Source organism: Balaenoptera borealis, assembly GCF_965194805.1.
Source record: "Balaenoptera borealis genome assembly, chromosome: 12".
In the NCBI taxonomy this organism is placed as follows: domain Eukaryota; kingdom Metazoa; phylum Chordata; class Mammalia; order Artiodactyla; family Balaenopteridae; genus Balaenoptera; species Balaenoptera borealis.
In genome coordinates, this window is record NC_138869.1 from 36,122,376 (window position 1) to 36,141,526 (window position 19,151).

General features: G+C 48.5%; 1 protein-coding gene across 3 annotated transcripts in view; it reads left to right on the plus strand.

Annotated features, from left to right (window-relative positions):
* The first annotated feature begins 12,202 nt into the window (after positions 1-12,202).
* The window catches only part of IL17RD (interleukin 17 receptor D), a 67,622-nt gene continuing 60,673 nt past the window's right edge, over positions 12,203-19,151 (plus strand). For all 3 annotated transcript variants that reach the window (XM_082344758.1, XM_082344759.1, XM_082344760.1), the window contains exon 1: positions 12,203-12,440. In XM_082344758.1, coding sequence (XP_082200884.1) covers positions 12,315-12,440 — 126 coding nt within the window. In that variant the 5' untranslated portion in view covers positions 12,203-12,314. The remainder of the gene's footprint in view (positions 12,441-19,151) is intronic.

The window sequence follows — 19,151 nt, forward strand, 5'->3', positions numbered from 1 at the left end:
TTTCCGGCCAAAAAAAAAAAAGACTAAACTGTAAAGTTAACTTCAGCAACTTGTATATAAAATAAAAATGAGAAGGTGAAAGTCTGAGAAACTATCACAGCCAAGAGGAGTCTAAGAAAGACAGGAAACTAGATGAAAGGTAATGTGATGTTTAGATGGGATCCTTGAACAGAAAAGTGACATTAGATAAAAACAAAAGAAATCTGAATAAAGTACGAGCTTTAGTTAATAATAATGTACCGATATTGGTTCATTCATGGTGGCAAATGTATCATACTAATATATGATGTTAAAAAAGGGGAAACTGGGTGTGAGGTATATGGGAACTCTGTACTATCTTCTCAATTTTTATGTAAATCTAAAACTTTTTTAAAATTTAAAAATTTATTTTTTAAGAGAAGGGACAAGGCCTTCCCTGGTGGTCCAGTGGGTAAGACTCCACACTCCCAGTGCGGGGGGCCTGAGTTCCATCCCTGGTCAGGGAACTAGATCCCGCATGCCGAAACTAAAGATCCCACATGCTGCAACTAAGACCCAACGCAGCCAAATAAATAAATAAATAAAATATTTTTTAAAAAAATGCACTTGAAATGTTGCCAGTTTTTAAAAAAGGAATCCAGTCTATGGCGTTGCACACCATTCTCAACATGGGCCTTCGACAATATATGCATACTTTTAAATGTACAAATTATGTCAAGAGTAGCCAGTGTATATATGGCTCAATTTTATGGAAAGCAGTTTGGAAGTCATGAACAAAGCTGGAAGCACAACTAAGGCAGTAAATGAGACCGCCTGGAGAGTCCCAGGGAAACACTGTGAGACATTACATAACAGCAGCCAGCAACAAAGAAAGAAATTATTTTAAGTTTCCATATATATACATATACACACATACACTAGGGAAGGCCTGTGGAAGTCATCATCTGACCTCTCCAGAGAAGGGATGGTGAACCATTCTACCCCACACTCCTCTTCCCCCCAAACCCAGCCTATCCTAACCTGCAGTAGATTCCACCTGCCGGGGCAGGGGTGCCAGCAGCTGTCTCACCTGCATCCTCAGGACGGCTCACATGGGAGGGGGAAGCGGCCTGGCCAGGAGGGCGCATGCGGGCCCTCCCGGAGCTCTGTGCATTTTTGTTTTTGTTGCTGGTGTGAAGCTGACTTCTCTTGCTCATGAACTTGGCTCAACGCCTTGCTCTGTTGCTGTTTTTGCAATCTGTCACTTCCTTGCTCCATCTCTAGTGAACTTTTGCTGTAGAATTTCCTGCTCCAGGGCCTTAGGTTGGGAGAGAGACCAGAATTAGGGCTCATTGTGTTTTTTCACAACCGAGGGGGCGCTGGTTGGGCCTCCCATGCCACGGAGGGCACACCGGATAAGACTCTCACACACAGGGTGGCCGCCACTGCTTCTAGGTGAGCAAGTTATTCAGCCGTGAGGATTTTCCTCCACTAAGATTAACTCCAGAGGAGTAGAGAAGATGCTCCCAACAACTGTAAAAGGTGCACAGTGTGTCTCTTCCTCCTCTTCTCTCCTGTTTCCCTAGGTGCCTTGAAGCCCCAGTTCCTGGCTACTTGCCCTGAGCTGGTCCCTGCTAAAATGTAAATGAGGTGGGGGAGCCGCGAGGGGCAGCAGCGGGTAGGGCTTATTTCATGTGTCAACTTGACAGGACTAAGGGAGGCCCAGATAGCTGGTTGTGTCAGTGAGGGTGTTTCCAGAAGAGATCAGCATTGGAACTGGTGAATTGAGACCCTCAGATAGCCCTCCTCAGGGCTTATGGGCATCAGCCAACCTGTTCAGGGTCCAGATAGAACAGGAAGGTAAGGAAGGGTGAATTCTCTCTCTGCCTGAGCTGAGGACACAGCTCCTGTGCTCTGGCAAGGGCTCTCCTGGTTCCCAGGCTTTCAGATTCAGATTGGGACTTACACAGCCTCGATTCTCTGGCCTTCAGACTTGGGCTCAATAACATCACCAGCTTTCCTGGTTTTCCAGCTTGCAAAGGGCAGGATGTGGGACTTCTCAGCCTCCATAACCTTGTTAGCCAATTCCTGCAGTATATCAATCAATCTCTCTCCCCCTCCCTCTCTTCCTCTCTCTCTCCATATATATACACACACACACACACACGTGTGTGTGTGTGTGTGTGTGTGTGTGTGTGTGTATCCTCTTGGTTCTGTTTCTCTGAAGAACTCTAGCACAGCTTCCTGTCTCTTCTGAACCCTTCTTTTGCATTTTATTTTCTCCAGCTTCTCTTTATACCCCCAGGCTTTGGAACAAAATGTGAAAGAGGAAGATTTAGGTTCATGATGCAGCATTGTCTCCAAATAGCTGCATGTCACTGGGCCAACCAGGGAGCCTCCCTGAACTTCAGATCCTTAATCTGATAAGGAACTGCAGTGGCTGCTCCCAGGCTTAGTGGGCTCTGCTAAGCTTGAGCCACTGCCCTGGACAGTAAGTTCCTGGAGAGCAGGGACCTCAAGGCCTTGAGCATGTTTTTTTCCAGTGCCTTACATAGTGCCTGGCATACAGCACGCACTCAATAGATGCTTGCTAAATAAACAGTTGATTACGTAAATGCCAATTATTGTGATTATGCATTCGTATATGTCACAAGCCATATCATTTAGGTTCAAGATGGTACTGGAGAAAACAACCAAAAAAAAACCCCAACAAATCTGGTGGAAGAAAGTGAATGGAGAGCTAAAAATTGTAGGTACTATAATTGGAGAAATAAAATGGGTTAAGGGTGCCTGCGCGCTCAGTGACCTTTCAGAGTCGTCAGAGTGGGTTGGGGCTGCCTGAGCTTGGTCCTGCACCAGGATGCTTCAAAGCCTTATTGAAAATGTTTGCGGGGCTTCCCTGGTGGCGCAGTGGTTGAGAATCCGCCTGCCAATGCAGGGGACACGGGTTCGAGCCCTGGTCCTGGAAGATCCCACATCCCGCGGAGCAACTAGGCCTGTGAGCCACAACTACTGAGCCTGCACGTCTGGAGCCTGTGCTCCGCAACAAGAGAGGCCGCGATAGTGAGAGGCCCGCGCACTGCGATGAAGAGTGGCCCCCGCTCGCCGCAACTAGAGAAAGCCCTCGCACAGAAACGAAGACCCAACACAGCCAAAAATAAATAAATAAATAAATAAATTTTAAACTATTAAAAAAAAAAAAGTTTGGATCCCCATGAAGCCCTACTATACCCAAGTTTACCAGAAGATTTGGGTAGGAATAGGATTGATGGGCTTCATCATTTATAAATTCAGGAGTGCTGATAAAAGAAGCAAAACCTTGAAAGCTTCCAGTCCTGCACCTGCTCATGGTAATCATTAACCAGCTTTCCTTGCACAAGACATTGGTCTGGCTGTGTTGAGGGAATGTGGGACATCGTGTTGACTTGCAGCAGTCCCACTGCCCTTGTGCATGAACAAGTGTACCTGTGAGACCCCCCGCCCCCCCCCAAAAAATGACTAAGAGTTGGCATGGTTGCTCCAGGTTGTGTATTGACCATGTTTCATTTGAGTGTCTCAGTGGGGCCTCTTTTCTCCTGACGGGTGTGACCTGTCTGGGATCTTTGTTTTTGGATGCTGATGGCCCAGTTTAAATCCTAACCTGCCAACATAGCATGTCCATTTCCTTAAGAATGATTTTAGAGGAGCCAGGAAAAGCTGATTGCATTTGAAAAGTTCATACAAACTTTAAAAAGGCATTTGGAGGAAACTGAAGAAAACTTCAAAAAAACTATTCCTCAGCGAGACAAGAGAAGAAATTACTTTCTTTGAGCAAGAACAGGATATTCTGAAAAAGGGACAATCACTAAATAAGAAAGAGCTGCTATAGGATATTAAAAAATATAATAATTGAAATAAAAATTAATTAGAGTTTGAAGATCTAGTTGAAGAAATGTTCAAAAGCATGGAATAAAGTGACTAGGAGATGGGAAATAGTTGATAATAAGAAAATTGGAGGATAGGGAATTCCCTGGCAGTCCAGTGGTTAGGACTCGGCACTTTCACTGCTGGGGACCCAGGTTCGATCCCTGGTTGGGGAACTAAGATCCCGAAAGCCGCACTGCCCAGCCAAATTAAAAAAGAAAAGAAACGAAAAGAAAAGAAAATTGGAAGATAAACTCAGCATACCTATCAACCAACTTAGGATTTCCAAAAAGAGAGTAAGCAGAGGGAAAGGAAAGGAGGAAGATATCAAAGAAATACTCAGAAGGGAATTCCCTGGTGGCCCAGTGGTTAGGACTGAGTGCTTTCACTGCCATGGCCCAGGTTCAATCCCTGGTCGGGGAACTAAGATACTGCAAGCCGTGTGGCTCAGCCAAAAAAATAAATAAATAAAAATTAAAAATAAAATAAAATACTCAGAAGAATTTCCCAGAAGTCAAGGGGCACAATGAATGAAGAGACTCATCCCTGTGAATCTTCATGACAACAGGGATAAAAAGAGCGGCTTAAAAGCTAAGAGAGAGAGAGACAGAGACAGAGAGACTGACTGACTTTCAAAGGACCAGGAATAAAAAATGTGATCGGATTTCTAAACCTCAATCTCAAGAGCTGAAAGACAGAGGAGCCATGCCTTCAACAGTCCAGTGGAAAATTACTTTCAACACAAAATTCAATACCCAATCAAATTATTAATCAACCGTGATGTTTAATGAAGATGTTTTCTAGACATGTGAGGTCTCACGAAATTTACCTCCACACCTTTTCTCAAGAAGCTAATGAAAGGTATGTGCCACCAAAATGAGTGAGAAAACCCAGAAAGAAACATAACCTAGGATTCCAGCACAAGAGAGAAGGAAGGGAATGACAGCTGGGCAGCAGACCTAGAGAACACCCAAGCCTGACTGGGGCAGGAACACGGGGACTCCAGGGGAGGATGCTCCTGGTATAAAATGGAACTGGGAGAAAAGCTCATGCCGCTGCCCTTGTGGAAAGCTGTGTGGGAAGATTTAACAAGGAGGGCATAACACAAAGCAAAAGTCTTTTAAAAAGGTATATACTGGGCTTCCCTGGTGGCGCAGTGGTTGAGAATCTGCCTGCCAATGCAGGGGACACGGGTTCGAGCCCTGGTCTGGGAAGATCCCACATCTCGCGGAGCAACTAGGCCCGTGAGCCACAACTACTGAGCCTGCGCGTCTGGAACCTGTGCTCCGCAACAGGAGGGGCCGCGACAGTGAGAGGCCCGCGCACCGCGATGAAGAGTGGCCCCCGCTCGCCGCAACTAGAGAAAGCCCTCGCACAGAAACGAAGACCCAACACAGCCAAAAAAAAATAATAATAAATAAATAAAAATAAATTAAAAAAAAAATTTTCTTAAAAAGGTATATACTAAGTACACACACACACACACACAAAACCCCAAAATAGTTGTACCAAGAAAGGAAATTCCATCGTCAAACACTATTTGCCTTAAAGGTGAATAATGTTTCATATGGTCATAATAATATAAACACTGAATATTGACTTAACCAAAATTGTAATATATCAGTCAGGATCCCAACGAGAAACAACTTTAAAATGGGGTAATTTGAGGAGAATTTCAGAGATTGCTTGAGCAGTGAAAAGAAACTACAAGCGAAGGCCATCACTCCCGCCCCACCACACCTGAGAAGGCAAAGTGGAGGAGCAGTTGTCAGAAACAGGAGAGAACTAAATGGAGAGGGTGCTGAGAGTGGAGCCAAGGATGCAGCAACCTAACAGAGGTAACTGAGGGCATGGGCATCTCTGCTCACTCTCCCTCCCCCCTCCAGCTGCCTGCCTGTGCCCTGCAGTGTCCTAACCCACCCAGAAGCCCGAGAGTTAGAGAGCCCATTGATGTGGCCTGTACGGGTCAGAGTGGGCCTGGAAGGGCTGAGGGAAGACATCCAGCACAAACCTCAGTGGGGGGCTAGAGGAAGGGAATTTAAAGAGAGCACAATTCGCATGTGTCATAAAGAGCAGGAAATTAGGAGCCAGTGTCCAAACTGGTCAGTCAAGAAAGGCAAGATCAGCATAGGACTTAGAAATATGGCAGCAAATGCCAGAAAACAGCTAAAATTGTTGAAGGAGGGTGCTCTGGGGAGTGAGAGTCATAAGGGACAGTTCAGAGGACTGCTTTTCCATTATACATCTGTTAGTACTAGTAAGCCTTTTTAAACTTTGTACATGTATAATTTCGATTAAGGTAAAAATTAATAATATTCATTCTAATCATGAGAAAAACATCAGGCAAATCCCAATAGAGGGGCATTCTACAAAATATTGAATACCTAACCAATGGTCTTCAGAATTGTCAAGATCATCAGATACAAGGAAGTGTGAGAAACTGTCACAGTCAAGAGGACCCAGAGACGTGGCAACTAAATGTTATGTGGTATCCTGGATGGGTTGCTGGAAGAGAAGAGGGGCATAGGTAAAAACTAAGGAAATCTGAATGAAGTATGGACTTTCATTTATGATAATTTATCAATATTGGTTCATTATTAGTTACAAATGTACCATACTAATGTAATTTGTTAATAATAAAGGAAACTAGGGGCAGGATATATTGGAACTCTCTGTACTATCTTCTCAATTTTTCTGTAAATCTAAAATTGTTCTACAAAGTAGTCTTATTAAAAATAATAAAAGAGTTTACAGTAGAAATAACCTTAAAAAACAACAAGAAAATTTTATGAATTTTATTTTATTTGTATGATTTGGAGCTTTAGTAGGGCTGGATGTTTTTCCAGGCTTTTAAATTATTTTTGCATTCAAGACATTAAATCCCAGAATTTCAGCAATGATCCTGGTTATTCATTCATTCAACAAGTATGTGTCAAATGCTGACTACATGCCAGGTAGTACCCTGTGCTCAGCACTTGGGGTACCAGGACCTTTTCAAAATACAGCCCTGCCATTGCCCTTAAACCCTTCAGAAGCTGCTGGGTACTCTTAGGTTCAAAATAGGGCGTAAAGTTCCGTCTGCCTACCACTGCCGGTCATTTTTCCACACCTCCCTGCTCTCCAACCATACTGGCCTCTTTTGGTTCCTTGAAGACGCCACCTTCCCTGCTGCCCCAGGGCCTTTGCCTGTGCTGTTCCCTCTACTCAGAATACTCTTCCTCTCTCTGCTCCCCTCACCTTTGCCCAGGTAACTCTTATACTTGGAACCTCAGCTCAGGACTCACTTCTTTCTTTCTTTCTTTATCTTTCGGTCTTTTTTTTTTTTTGGCCGCACTGTGTGGCATGCGGAACTTCCCCCACCAGGGATCGAACCCATGCCCCCTGCAGTAGAAGCACGGATTCTTAACCACTGGACCACCAGGAAAGTCCAGGCATCACTTCTTTAGACACAACCCATCTACTTGTAATTATCCCCTGGTCATGTGGTTATTTGAGTAATGCCAGTGTCCCCCATGGAATGTTTGCTTGTAGGTTCTATGACAACTGGCACAGTGTCTTGTTGTGGAAAGTGTCCGTGTTGTTCACACTGGTCCCCAGCTTCTGGTGTAATGCCTGATATGGTGCAGGGACTCTATGAGCACTCGTTGAATGAATGAATGAATGAATGGTAAACAGGTTATGCCATAGCCTTCCAGTCTAGTGCATATCCAAACCAGGGTGTGAGCTCCGGAAGGAGACAAGAGGAGGCCACCTCCCCTGGCTACTGTCTGGATTCCAGCTGCCCCTGGGCCTGCCTCCATGAAGTCCTGGTTTACAACTCATAGCCATTTGCTTACTTCAGATTTACAAAAACCCACTGAGGTCTGCATCCATGTCATTCCTGTGTGGCCATTAAGAAAAGTGACATCCAGAGAGGTTAACTGAATTGCCCAAAGCTACACTGTTACTGAAAGCCCATATTTAACCTTGTTTTCTTACCGCCTCCTGAACTCTACTTCCACGCAAACTTAGCACCAGCTCTGGGTAACAGCGAGCATTTTGCTCCTGCATCTGGGCTATGGCTTAAAGCGTTGTGTCCTCGCGGCGGCGCAGTCCGGGATTGTTTGGGCGTCTCCAACCTGGACCACTCGCGTCCTCTGGCGGCTACAGTGGAGAATGAGCTCCCCGCGCTTCAAAAGAAACGGGAAGTGGCAGTGGACGCGTGAACTCCGTGTAATGGCCGCGGCACTTTGGGGTGCGTGTCCGGGGGTTTCGGGGCGCGGGGTTGGGTCGGCCGCCCCGGGTCTTCCGCCCGCCCCCGCCCTGGGCCTCTGGGCAGTCTGGGCGGCGCCAAGGCCGGCTCCGGAAGGATGCGGGCCAGCGCCCCAGGCAGAGTTTGGGGGATCAGATGAGTCTGGGAACTCCTGGCTGAGTCTTGGCTTCCCCATCTGTGAAGTGGAGATGATGACAACTACCCGGTTCGAGCCAAGACTGCCCGGGGCCGAACTGACATCGGCGGGGCTCTCAGGAGGGTATCAGCTCTCCCCAAAGCCCAGGGAAACTTGCACGCTCGGCCTGCTGGGAGATGGGGTGGAGGACACACTTTACCTTTAATGTCTTGATTAGTGCATAATACGTGTACATCGCAATACCAAAAATAAATTAGAATTTTGGCCCACGGCTTCTAACCACCGTTCATTAAAATTGTTTTTAGTTCTTCTCAGCTGAAAATGATTCAGGATACAAAATGTTTCCACGATCACTTTATCTTTTCTTATGTTTCAGGGGATAATTTGACTCCTAACAAAATCCAATCCTCGTGTTAAGGATTTTTTTCTTATCTGCGTAGGTTCTAGGTAAATTGGGGAAATATACTTGCATTTCATCAACGGCTTAAGGTGATTTAATCTGTTTAATCCCCAGCTTCATTCCAACCAGGGATGGAGGCAGCAACAGTTTCTTGCCCACTGATGTGTGTCAGGCAGAGTGCAGGGTACTGGTGGCAGAGAGGTGAACCAGATAAGGATGATGAGGGGTGGCTTAAATTGTGACTGGGCCACAGACAGCCCTAGCTGTGGTGGGTGAGACTACGTGTTGTATTTGGGGAGGGCTTCATCCTCTGGGCACCTACAAAGCTGGGCTCTGCTGTGGCCTAGAGGAAGGATAGACCATGGAGGCCTTGTGGGAGCCTGGCCTCCTCATTTTATCTCAGTTTCTAGTACAGAGGTTCACTTCCTGCAGCCTCACAAATATTCTGAAGGGTCACAATAAAAAGAGGGGATGAGAGGAAAAGAATTAATGAAGAAGACCAGAATGGGGAGGATGTTGCCAAATGCCAATTTATTGCCTCTATTTCCTGACCAAATTTTTCCCTTTGATGTATGTGGTTCTCCCACCCCAACCCTCCCTCCCACAACCCCCCCCCCTGCCCGCCACATGCATGCTTGTGGCCTCCCTAGAAGGCAAACAGAAGGGCCTCTCAGTCCTTGGTCTTGAGGGATGTCATTCTAACCATGTTGTAGAGTAGGCACTTAGACATTTTCTTTCTTGTGTCCTCTGTACTCCTGTAGAAAAGTTGGAGCGCTCTCTAAATTCTGTAGCATGTTTTCAGAGGCTGTCAATTGCCGGACTGGGCAGCGAGCTGTGGGCAGGAGGGAACTCAAAAGTCGGTGGGTGTGGAGACTGGAAAGGATGTAGGAGCCTTTGCTCTGCCTTCCCCAGTCACTCAATCACATGGTGATTGGTGACGTGAGTGAAACTCAAGAAGAAACGCTCTCCCCTCCCCAGTACCCTCCTTAAGGCTCTCCCTCTATCATAAGCTCTAAATACTGATCCTTTTCTGGGGTCCAACTCCAGAAGAAAGGAAGAAATGCACATGGCCTCTAAATACCTGAGAGCATGGTCCACCTCATTAGCAACCAGAGAAGCCCATTAAGACTGCAATGAGATGTTGAGCAATTTGGCAATTTTAAATGTGCATAATCCAGCGGTTCTGATTCTAGGAATGTATCTTAAGAAAACAGCTGAATAAGTGTATCAAGATAAATGTGTGAGGATATTTTTGAATCCCTGATTATAATAGAAGTCCCTCAGCAGGGGATTGGTTAATAAATTATGGCACATGTCTAGGCTGGAATGTCATAGAGATTAAAGAGCCTAAGGAGCAGGTAGTCTCCTGGTTTCCCAGGTTCTTCACCAACACCCATGTGGTCCTGGTCTCATTTCAGCCCCTGGCACTCCTGACATTCGTGGCCAAACCCCTGACATCCCCAGCTCCCTGCTGTGGGGGTTGGGAATGACCCAGAGGGGAGTCAGGGAGGATGGGCAGAGGTCTGGAAGGAAGCAGAGCATTGAGTCTACAGCTTCCCCACAGGAGCAACGTACCGCGTGAGGTCTATTCAGAGAAGGTTACCCCGGAGGCAGCCCTCTGTGGATCCTGATTCTTCTGGATGACCAAAGCAGTGATGCTTGGTTTGGCTGAATTCCTGAATATCCTGGTGATGAGATGAAAAATAAAACATTTCCTGTCCAGTGGTGCACATGAACAGGAAATCTCAGCACCTGGGTCTTCTGGTGGATTAAAAAAATATATATTTATTTATTTATGTATTTATTTATTATTTTGGCTGCGCCAGGTCTTAGTTGTGGCACGTGGGATCTTTGTTGTGGCGTGCGGGATCTTTTAGTCACGGCATGTGGGCTCTTAGTTGCGGCATGCAGGCGGGATCTAGTTCCCAGACCAGGGATTGAACCCCAGGCCCCCTGCTTTGGGAGTGCGGAGTCTTACCCCCTGGACCACCAGTTGTTGTTTGGGGAACCCGTCCTCCCTTTCTCTGGCAGCAAGAAAGGGAGGACAGGTTTGGGTAACCACTGTCTCCCACTTCCAGCTTCTGTAGTTCAAGGGAAGCTGGCTCTGCTCCCTGGTTCCGAAGCCAATCACCAGGACTTCTGCTAGCATTACTGTCTCCACAAGGGTAGCTTGCTAAGCTTGGGCCACTTCTGCCTCTGCAGAGAGTTTAAGTACAAGGTATGGGTAGGGTGTGTGGAGCCACAGTGGAAAATACAGGAACTCAGTGTTAGTAGCAGCTGAGCTGTCTATCACCTCATGTAGGCCAGGCAGACAGGAGAGGGAGGGGAATTCTAGGCCCTGGAAGGAGAGAGTCATGTAGAGGAGGCTGCCTTGTTGGACTGGCAAAGGTGAGAGTCTTCAAGGTTGACTGAGACAAGAAAACCAAGCTGAGGTTGAGCGGGGAGATCAGTGTAGCTGGAGCCAAGTAGTGAAGTCAGAGTAGGAAGAGATAACATGGGAGAGGAGGAGGTCAGTGCAGATTTTATTCTAAAGGCCATTGAATAAAAGCTACTGCAGAAGATTGTTAATCAGGAGAAGGCAGTGCTCTGACACCTTTTTGGAGATCACTCTGGATCCAAGGTGGAGAAATGCATTGTATTTGGGACAAAAGTGCAAGCAAGAAAAGCCCTTTGGAAGCTGTTGTGGAGGAGGAGGTGGTGGCATAGATAAGGGATAAGACAATGGAGAAAGGTGAAGAGGTGGGATTCAAGAGCACAGAGACAAGTCAAAGGGGGAAGGAGCTTGTGGCGAAGTTGGATGATCTTGGCTACTTCACTTCTCCCAGCCTCAGCTTCCTTTTCCAAACAGAGGTACTACCCACTTCACAAGAGTAAGTTTGACAAGTGTAGTGGTTAAGAGTATTGTTTTTGCCAATCTGAATTTGAATCTCAGATCTGGCAGGTACCAGCTCTGTGACTTTATGCAAGTCAGTTAACAGTAGATTGTAGCACTTGTTGAATGCTTGTTATGTGTTAACCAATAGAATCCTCCCCAGACTAAGACACTTGCTCTGTTATTCCAGTTTATAGGGGGAGGGAACAATAACGGGGAGAGAGCTAGTCATTTGTCCGAGGTCCCAGCCAGGATTTCTCTAACCACCACATTACCCTAGCTTTTCTGCGCTGAAAACTGGGATAACAATACTACTGACACTTTCAGGTGTGTTTGAGAGGATTCAAGAAGAGGACTGGCAAATAGTAGGCGCTTGTAAATTATTATTTTAACTATTATTATCATTTTTCTTTTGGTTTGTTTTCCCGAGTTTTGCAGGGAGCAGGCATTACGTGGAAAAATCCCTGGATTTAAAAAAAAAAAGACCTCTCAGGTGAGGGGAAAAAACTGCAGCTGCAGGCTTCTCAAAGTTACTCGGAGATGGGCTGTGGGGGCGTGGCTTAGAGGTCGGGGCGGGGCCAGGAGGAAGGGCCAGACTTGGGGGCGGGGCCAAAACCGGAGGGTCGAGGCTAGGGGCGGGCCCCGGAGAGAAGGGGCGGGGCGAGGGCTCGCAGCGCATGCTCGGTGGTGCCGCCAGCTCTGCCGCGGCCGCCAGCGCCACCGCCCACTCCGGGCTGGCCAGCGGCAGGCGGCCGGGCAGCAGAGTAGGGCCGGGCTGGGTGAGCGCACGGCCATGGCCCCGTGGCTGCAGCTCTGCTCTGTCTTCTTCACAGTCAACGCCTGCCTCAACGGCTCCCAGCTGGCAGTGGCCGCAGGCGGCTCCAGCAGAACGCGGGGCGCCGACACCTGTGGCTGGAGGGTAAGGAGAGGACAGCGAGTTTCTCGCTGTCCCCTAAAGCGCGGGGGCACAGGTGCTCGCGGGCAGTGGCGCCCGCGTCGACTTGCCTGCTCTCCGCAGAGTGCGCGGTGGGGCTGGGATCCCGCTGCTCCCGCCCTCCTGCCTCCCTCCCGGGGCGCTCGTCTGCCTGCCTCGGCTGGGTTGAAAGAGGCCGCCCGACCCCGGCTTTGTGTTGCTAATGAGGCGCGGCCACCGGCCGGGGTCCGGCTCCAGGAGGGCGGGCGAGAGGGGCGCCCGGCGTGTGGCAGGAGGGGGGCGCCCCACCCTTTGTTCCAGGCCCGGGACCTCCTCCCCCTCAGGGCACAGGGCCCCGGGCTGGGATCCTCCGAGCTGTTCGCGTGGGGGGCGCTTTGGAACGGGAGTGGGGGTCTTCTTCCGGACCTCCGGTCCACAGCTCTGCAATAAGCCCGGGATTGCCAGGCGGGGGACCCTGAGTGCTGAGGAGGGGTGCGCCCCCCCGCCTTTCGGAGCCGCTTTGTTCCTTCTGGGCCGGGCCGTCTTACCCCACTTTCACCCCCACCTCAGACTCCTGACTTGCTGGTAGATTTTGCTCCCGCATCCAGCCCTTCGAACGGTCTCACGGATAACCGCCCCCACCTCCACCGCCATCCAGCTTGAGTTGAGGATATTTTTCGTGGCCAAAGGGAGGAATGAGCTTGTCCCCTCGGGCAGGTGCCCGAGACGAGACTGGAGGGGTGCACCGACTTTGTCCTGTGCTTGGAGCCCTCTGCCCCTAACCCAGCGCTTCTTCGATGCCATCTGGGCGGTGGGACATGGGGAGGGGGGTGTGCGCGGGGACGCTGCCGTCCCGAGTTTCTATCAGGGCTCCTGGGCTTGGGCGGCCGGAGGACCTGGAGACTGCGTCCATCTGCCCAGCACCCCTCCCACCCAAGCCAGGGCCAGCCTGGTGTCAGGGCACTCATGGCCTTCAGCCTCGTGGAGGGGACACCGGCTTTGCACTCAGGCAGCCGTGGAACATGACCTTGGCTCTTCTCCTGGGCAGCCATGAGCCTCAATTTCTTCACCTGGAAAACAGGAGTAAATGGGATTTCCTAGTTGCCCTGGCACTGCTGCTCTGAGGGATGGGTATGGGGTAGTTCTCTTCGAACAACGTCCACCCACCTCTTGTGGGGTGCTCTGAACGACCTCAAGCAGTCGAGGCCTAGAACCTGACACCCCTTTAGGGGCACAGGCTGGTGCCTCCAGCTCACTTGCCCCGCATTCAGAGAAACACAGTGCAGAAAATGAGGTATGAACCAAGTAGCTGAAATGTCTTCAAACCCAATAGCTGTGCTATAGACAGCTATAACCCACCCTCTCACCAACCCCATAGTGAATGTAACCTTCCGATTTGAGTAAAACATCACATTTTCTTACTGTCCCATTTTAGTAAAAATACCACTATTCTTGTTGTTGTTGTTTTTTTTTCATAGATACCAAGTTTTCCTCAGTTTTTAGATCAAAAAGTTTTCCTTAAGCCTTTCCCATGTTGACTTACCAATCCTAAATTTTCTGGATCTAAACTGCTGTGTTGGCTTTTGAATAACAGCATCACAGATATTTTATTCTGAACTTTCATAAGACGGCCTAGGTGGATCAGCCCAATTTGCTGTTTTTCTGCAATTGCCCAGGTGGCTTCACGTGTCAGTGCACAGACCTTGTGAAGTTTTAATGCTGTGGGTATAGCCGGGCCCCAGAGGAGCCAAGCTGGCGGTTTTGTGCTCTCTGTGGGAATGTGTTCGCCCCTAAACCTGCACACCCACAGGATTAATGGTGGCCCTCATCCCAGTGGCTTCACATTCATGCTGGGGGTGACCTTCTCAACAGCTCCTACCTTGGCCTCACAGTCCTTGCCTTGGGGTCATCTTCACCTACTTTTTGAATGAGCATGGAAGCCTCAGGGCCATCTCCTGGATTCTAGGCTCTTCCCAACCTGATGCGTGGCTCCTTCCCTCCTGGACTGGCCTTTTGATGCATCTGATGGAGCCACCAGCTTTCCCTGACCCAGCTTCTCCACCTGCCTTACACTCACCTTTCCAACTTCAGCCCCTGGCCCTCCCACCCTGCTCCCTAACTCCTGTGCCCTTCATGCTGCCGAGGCATGCTTTTTCCCTGCTCCTGCGATAGCTTTTCCTCCCCTGAGAACCCCCTGCTTGGCCTAAGACTCAGCTCAGGTGATGCCTCCTCAAGGAAGCCCTCTGAATGCCATTCCCCTTGCTTCGCCTTCTCCTGCAGGTCCTTGCCTTTGGTTCTCACCAGACTACATCGTCAGTATTTGTTCACATCTGCGTCTGCAGACTAGTTTCTTTAGCCAGGCGCTTAACCTCATGTTGGTGAGCTCAGAGCCTGGAGCCCTGTAAATCTTGGCTGAACCCAATTAGACCCTGCAGCCTTCCTGCTAAATCCTGTATGAAGTGATAGATTTTAAGCAGGGGGGTGGGGGAGGGGTCACGATCAGAGCAGTGAGCTCCAGTGTCTTCTCCGCAGTGGGCTTTTGTACATGCTGCTCCCGCCTGTGTTCCTTCTCTTTACCTCTCAGCCTCCCCTCTCAGCTCCAGCATCACTTCCTGCAGGAAGCCTCCTCTGCCCCTACCTCCCTAGGTAAGATTTTACGGAAGTTGCTCTGTCAGAGGGCTGCCCAGTAAGTACTGGTGTACAGTTACTTGGGTATTTGATTCATGTCCGAGTCCCCTACCAGTTAGTGGGTGTTCAGCCCATAGTACTTAGTCTCAGTTCTGAGGTTGCTTACAGTCTACTTGGGGCTATGTTAACATATAAGGGTCGGTGATGTGTGATGCAAGCAAGAGAGGGCTTCCTGTGGGTCTACGTCACACAGAACTTGAGAAGGTGGAGGCACAGCGGGGTAGAGAAGTGAGCCCTCAGGAGGGGCAGGATCTGGGTGCTGGAGAGGAGCTGAGCGATTGACCCCCTGGCTCTCCAGGGGGAGGTTGTTCCAGGAACTCTTGCCCCTGCAGGAATGTGTATTTTCCCAGGACTTGCAAGGTGACTGGAGCCAGCTAACCCTCAGCAGCTGTAACCCTCCCTTCGGGGCTGCTCTCAGAGGAGCCAGCCTGGTCTAAGTGGTCAGATTTCACAACCTCCCCATTATTAGCGGGGCAATTAAGGGGCCGATACCATCTTGAACACAGCGCAGTGTTTTAGAAATGAATTGTGGGCTCACTTCCTCGACTAGTGTTTTTTTTTTTTTAAAAGTCTCTTAGGGCTCTTGCCAGGTAAAGTTGCTCTTTGAGTAATAAATACAGTTTTCACAAAGAAGTAACAAGTTGTAAAACTTCCAGAGGGGCTAGCATCCTCATTTACACTGAGTCTTAACTGCTTGCTTCTTGGAAGTGGAATGGTTTTGTTTGTGATGGGTAACTTTATGTTGGTCACTTGCACTGAGCTTTTTTCCCCTCCTCTTGCTTTGCTGGTTGTTTGAGAAGCCTATTTATGGAACAAGAAATTAGGAATCTATTCCCACAGGTTTTTATTTAGTGGCTTTTCCTGCAGTGGAGAAGGAGGGAACATTTCTTGCCTTCTTACCTAGATGGGGTACACCTTCCCTGGTCTATTATCCCTCAAACACAATTTCCACTCTCCCCCCCCCCCTTCCCCCACCAAAGTCTGTTCCTTCAGGAATTCAGGAAGCCAGAATGCTGGCATCGTCTTTACAATGAAGTGCAAGTTTCCCATTTAAGGCAAATACTTCATCTCTAAAGGTAGGAAGGAATAGGGTGGTACTTGGAAAAGAAGAAGTTCCAGCTGATTAAAATTTAGGTTCCTGATAAAAGTCCAATCCAAGAACTCTCCTTGGCTGCGGGCCCAGCCATGTTTATTTAATTCTGAATTGGATGTGTTTTCATTCACTTGCAGCTCGTGGCTCTCAAGCCTGCATCTGGTCTGCCTGTCCTGTGGCCGTGTTGTCCATGTTACACATGCTCTTGTGTCTTTTACAGAATTCTTGGTTAAAAATGAGTCAGCCCTGGTTGACACATTTTTAGAGAAACATTTTTATAAGAAGTGTGATGCTTTCTTCCAGACTGTTTTGCTATGTTAATTTGGGAATCCTTTGGCCGGGGTCCATCTTTCTTGAGCAGCCCTCCCTTCTCTCCCCTCCCCCATCCAGCCAATGGACCCGGAGCCCCTGCAGTGCCTGGGGCATTGTGCTAGTTCTTAACTCGGGGATACAGCTGGGTGAATGAGACCAGCAACTAAGTTCCGACTGAGGCACCATTTCCTTCCAAACATGACTTCTCATGGTGAAGTCCAGGGGCTTCCAGTATTGGGATTGCCTCGGGAGCTCGTTAAAATGCAGATTCAAGGCCAATGGGACCAGAATGGGAGTGAGATGGGGCCCAGGAACTGACATTTTAACAAGCTCCTGTGATGCTCTCAATGGTGAGAATCATTGCTTTAGGAGACAGGGCTTCTGTGATCACAAGAAGGAGGCGTGAAGCCACATTCTAAACATTTAAAATCAGAGCTTGACTTGAAATTACTTCATTGGACTTTGCGAATGTAAAGTGGAGACTTTGTCCGAGCTCTGGAAAATGGCAGGGGTGAGGCTGGCTGAAGGAGGACCTGGGGAGCCAGTCGTTTTGGGTGGGTGTCTCTGGCTTGGGGTTAAAGAGGAGGCTGGGGGTGAAGCGGACCTGACGCTTCCACTGGGTTCCTCCCCAGAACAGCTGGGCCTGTCTGGAAAACAGTCTCAGGAAAGAGTAGGGTAGGATCCAAATCATATCCTCAGCCATTCAAACTTTACAGATGGCTTCCTTACAAAGGCAAGAACAGCTAATGCTTTTTTAAGTCTTTATTTTAATTTGAGTATTTTTCATGCTTCATTTGGCCTAAAATGTGTGTGTGTGTGTGTGTTTTTTTTTTTTCCTTTTAAAAAAGTTTTCAAACTGTCTTTCCCTCATCAGCCCCTGAACTTTTCACATACTTTTCATCTGCCCCGGCAGATGTCTGCTGCTGCTGGGGCCACCCAGTCAACAATTAATTGTTCCTCTCATTCCTTGCTGCCTCTTGTGTCTGCCCCGATGGATGGGTTTTTAGGCTTCTGGAAGCTTGGGTCCCCCACCCTCAATTTGTAAGAGAATGGGCTGAGGCAGGGGCTTAGGTATCCCCAGAACTTGACAGGCTAGAGTGGGGGACAGCGCCTCTGGAGCAGACCTCTCTCCTGCCACCCTACTCCGGCAGCCAAGACCATTTACGTTTCACATCTCCCCCAAATTTGGAGGTTCTTCTGCCCTCAGCAAGCCCAAGGGACCTGTCTGTGTTGGTGCCACAGGCCCTATCTCCAGGCAGCCCAACTTGCCTGGCTGGTGGGAGGCAATGTCCTCCTGGGCAGTGTTTGTCTTGGCCGCCAGGATATTCTGAATGGGCCTGACACACGATTAGGTGACTGATGGCCCCGTAACACATTGTCTCCTCCAGGGCCTGGGGCCTTTGAAGCTCTTCCCTGTGGGAAGTAGACTATTTGCTCTATTAAAATGCCTTGGTATTTCCTCTGTTTAACCACAGGCCACTTCCTCTCTGCCACTCTCAACCCGGCAGGGCCACCGGCTGATTGAAAAGACACAAGCCCAGGAGTGATCACATCCTACTGAAACAGATAGTCTTACTGCAGATTAAAGCTGGAGCAGGTCTCTAAGAAGAAACCCAATCTAAGCGGGATTCGTTGACATGGCTCCTTATCTTGCTCAGAATTTAGCCTGTTGATGTCATTCACACTTAAAGCCCTGAATGCATTTTGGTTTTTTTTGAGAAGGGAAGCCTAAATTGTAACCAAATTAGTGTGCGTTTCATCTACATACGGCAGGTTAAAGCGATTTGATCAACTGAATTTCTCATTGTGTGAGTTGGGAACTCTTCAGTGTCTGGGAAGAGCATGGTGTCTATTCATAGAAAACCATACTTGGCTTATTCTCTGCTTGCAGATCCTGTCTGCTTGTTCTCACGTGTTCAGAAGCCCAAGTAAAACGTTTACAGCTTAAATAATACCAAGAATATATCTGGGAAGACTGTCCCTCCTGCTTTCCCGAGCAGTATCTGGGAATGGTTTAATTATTAACATGAGGCATGAAACTAAAAATTGAACAATTGAAAAATTACCTGAGTAACAAAGACTGACATTTAAACTCCATCTGTACCCTGTTTCTTCTGAAGGGACCTAAAAATGGAATAACTAGTTAGTCTCTAATGAAGACTATTATTTTTTTTTAATTAATTTATTATATATATATATATTTTTGGCTGCGTTGGGTCTTTGTTGCTGCACGCGGGCTTTCTCTAGTTGCGGCGAGCGGGGGCTACTCTTCGTTGGGGTGCGCGGGCTTCTCGTTGCGGTGGCTTCTCTTGTTGAGGAGCACGGGCTCTAAGCACGCAGGCTTCAGTAGTTGTGGCTCGCGGGCTCTAGAGCGCAGGCTCAGTAGTTGTGGTGCAGGGGCTTAGTTGCTCCGCGGCATGTGGGATCTTCCCTGACCAGGGCTCGAACCCGTGTCCCCTGCGCTGGAAGGTGGATTCTTAACCACTGCACCACCAGGGAAGCCCAAGATTATTATTTTAACATTTGCAACTCCATTGTTCAAACCATCCATGATAAAAACAGCTTTCCTTTTCTTTGGTTCCTTGTTTGGAAATGTTGGGGGAAGGTGGATGTAGCTAATTAAG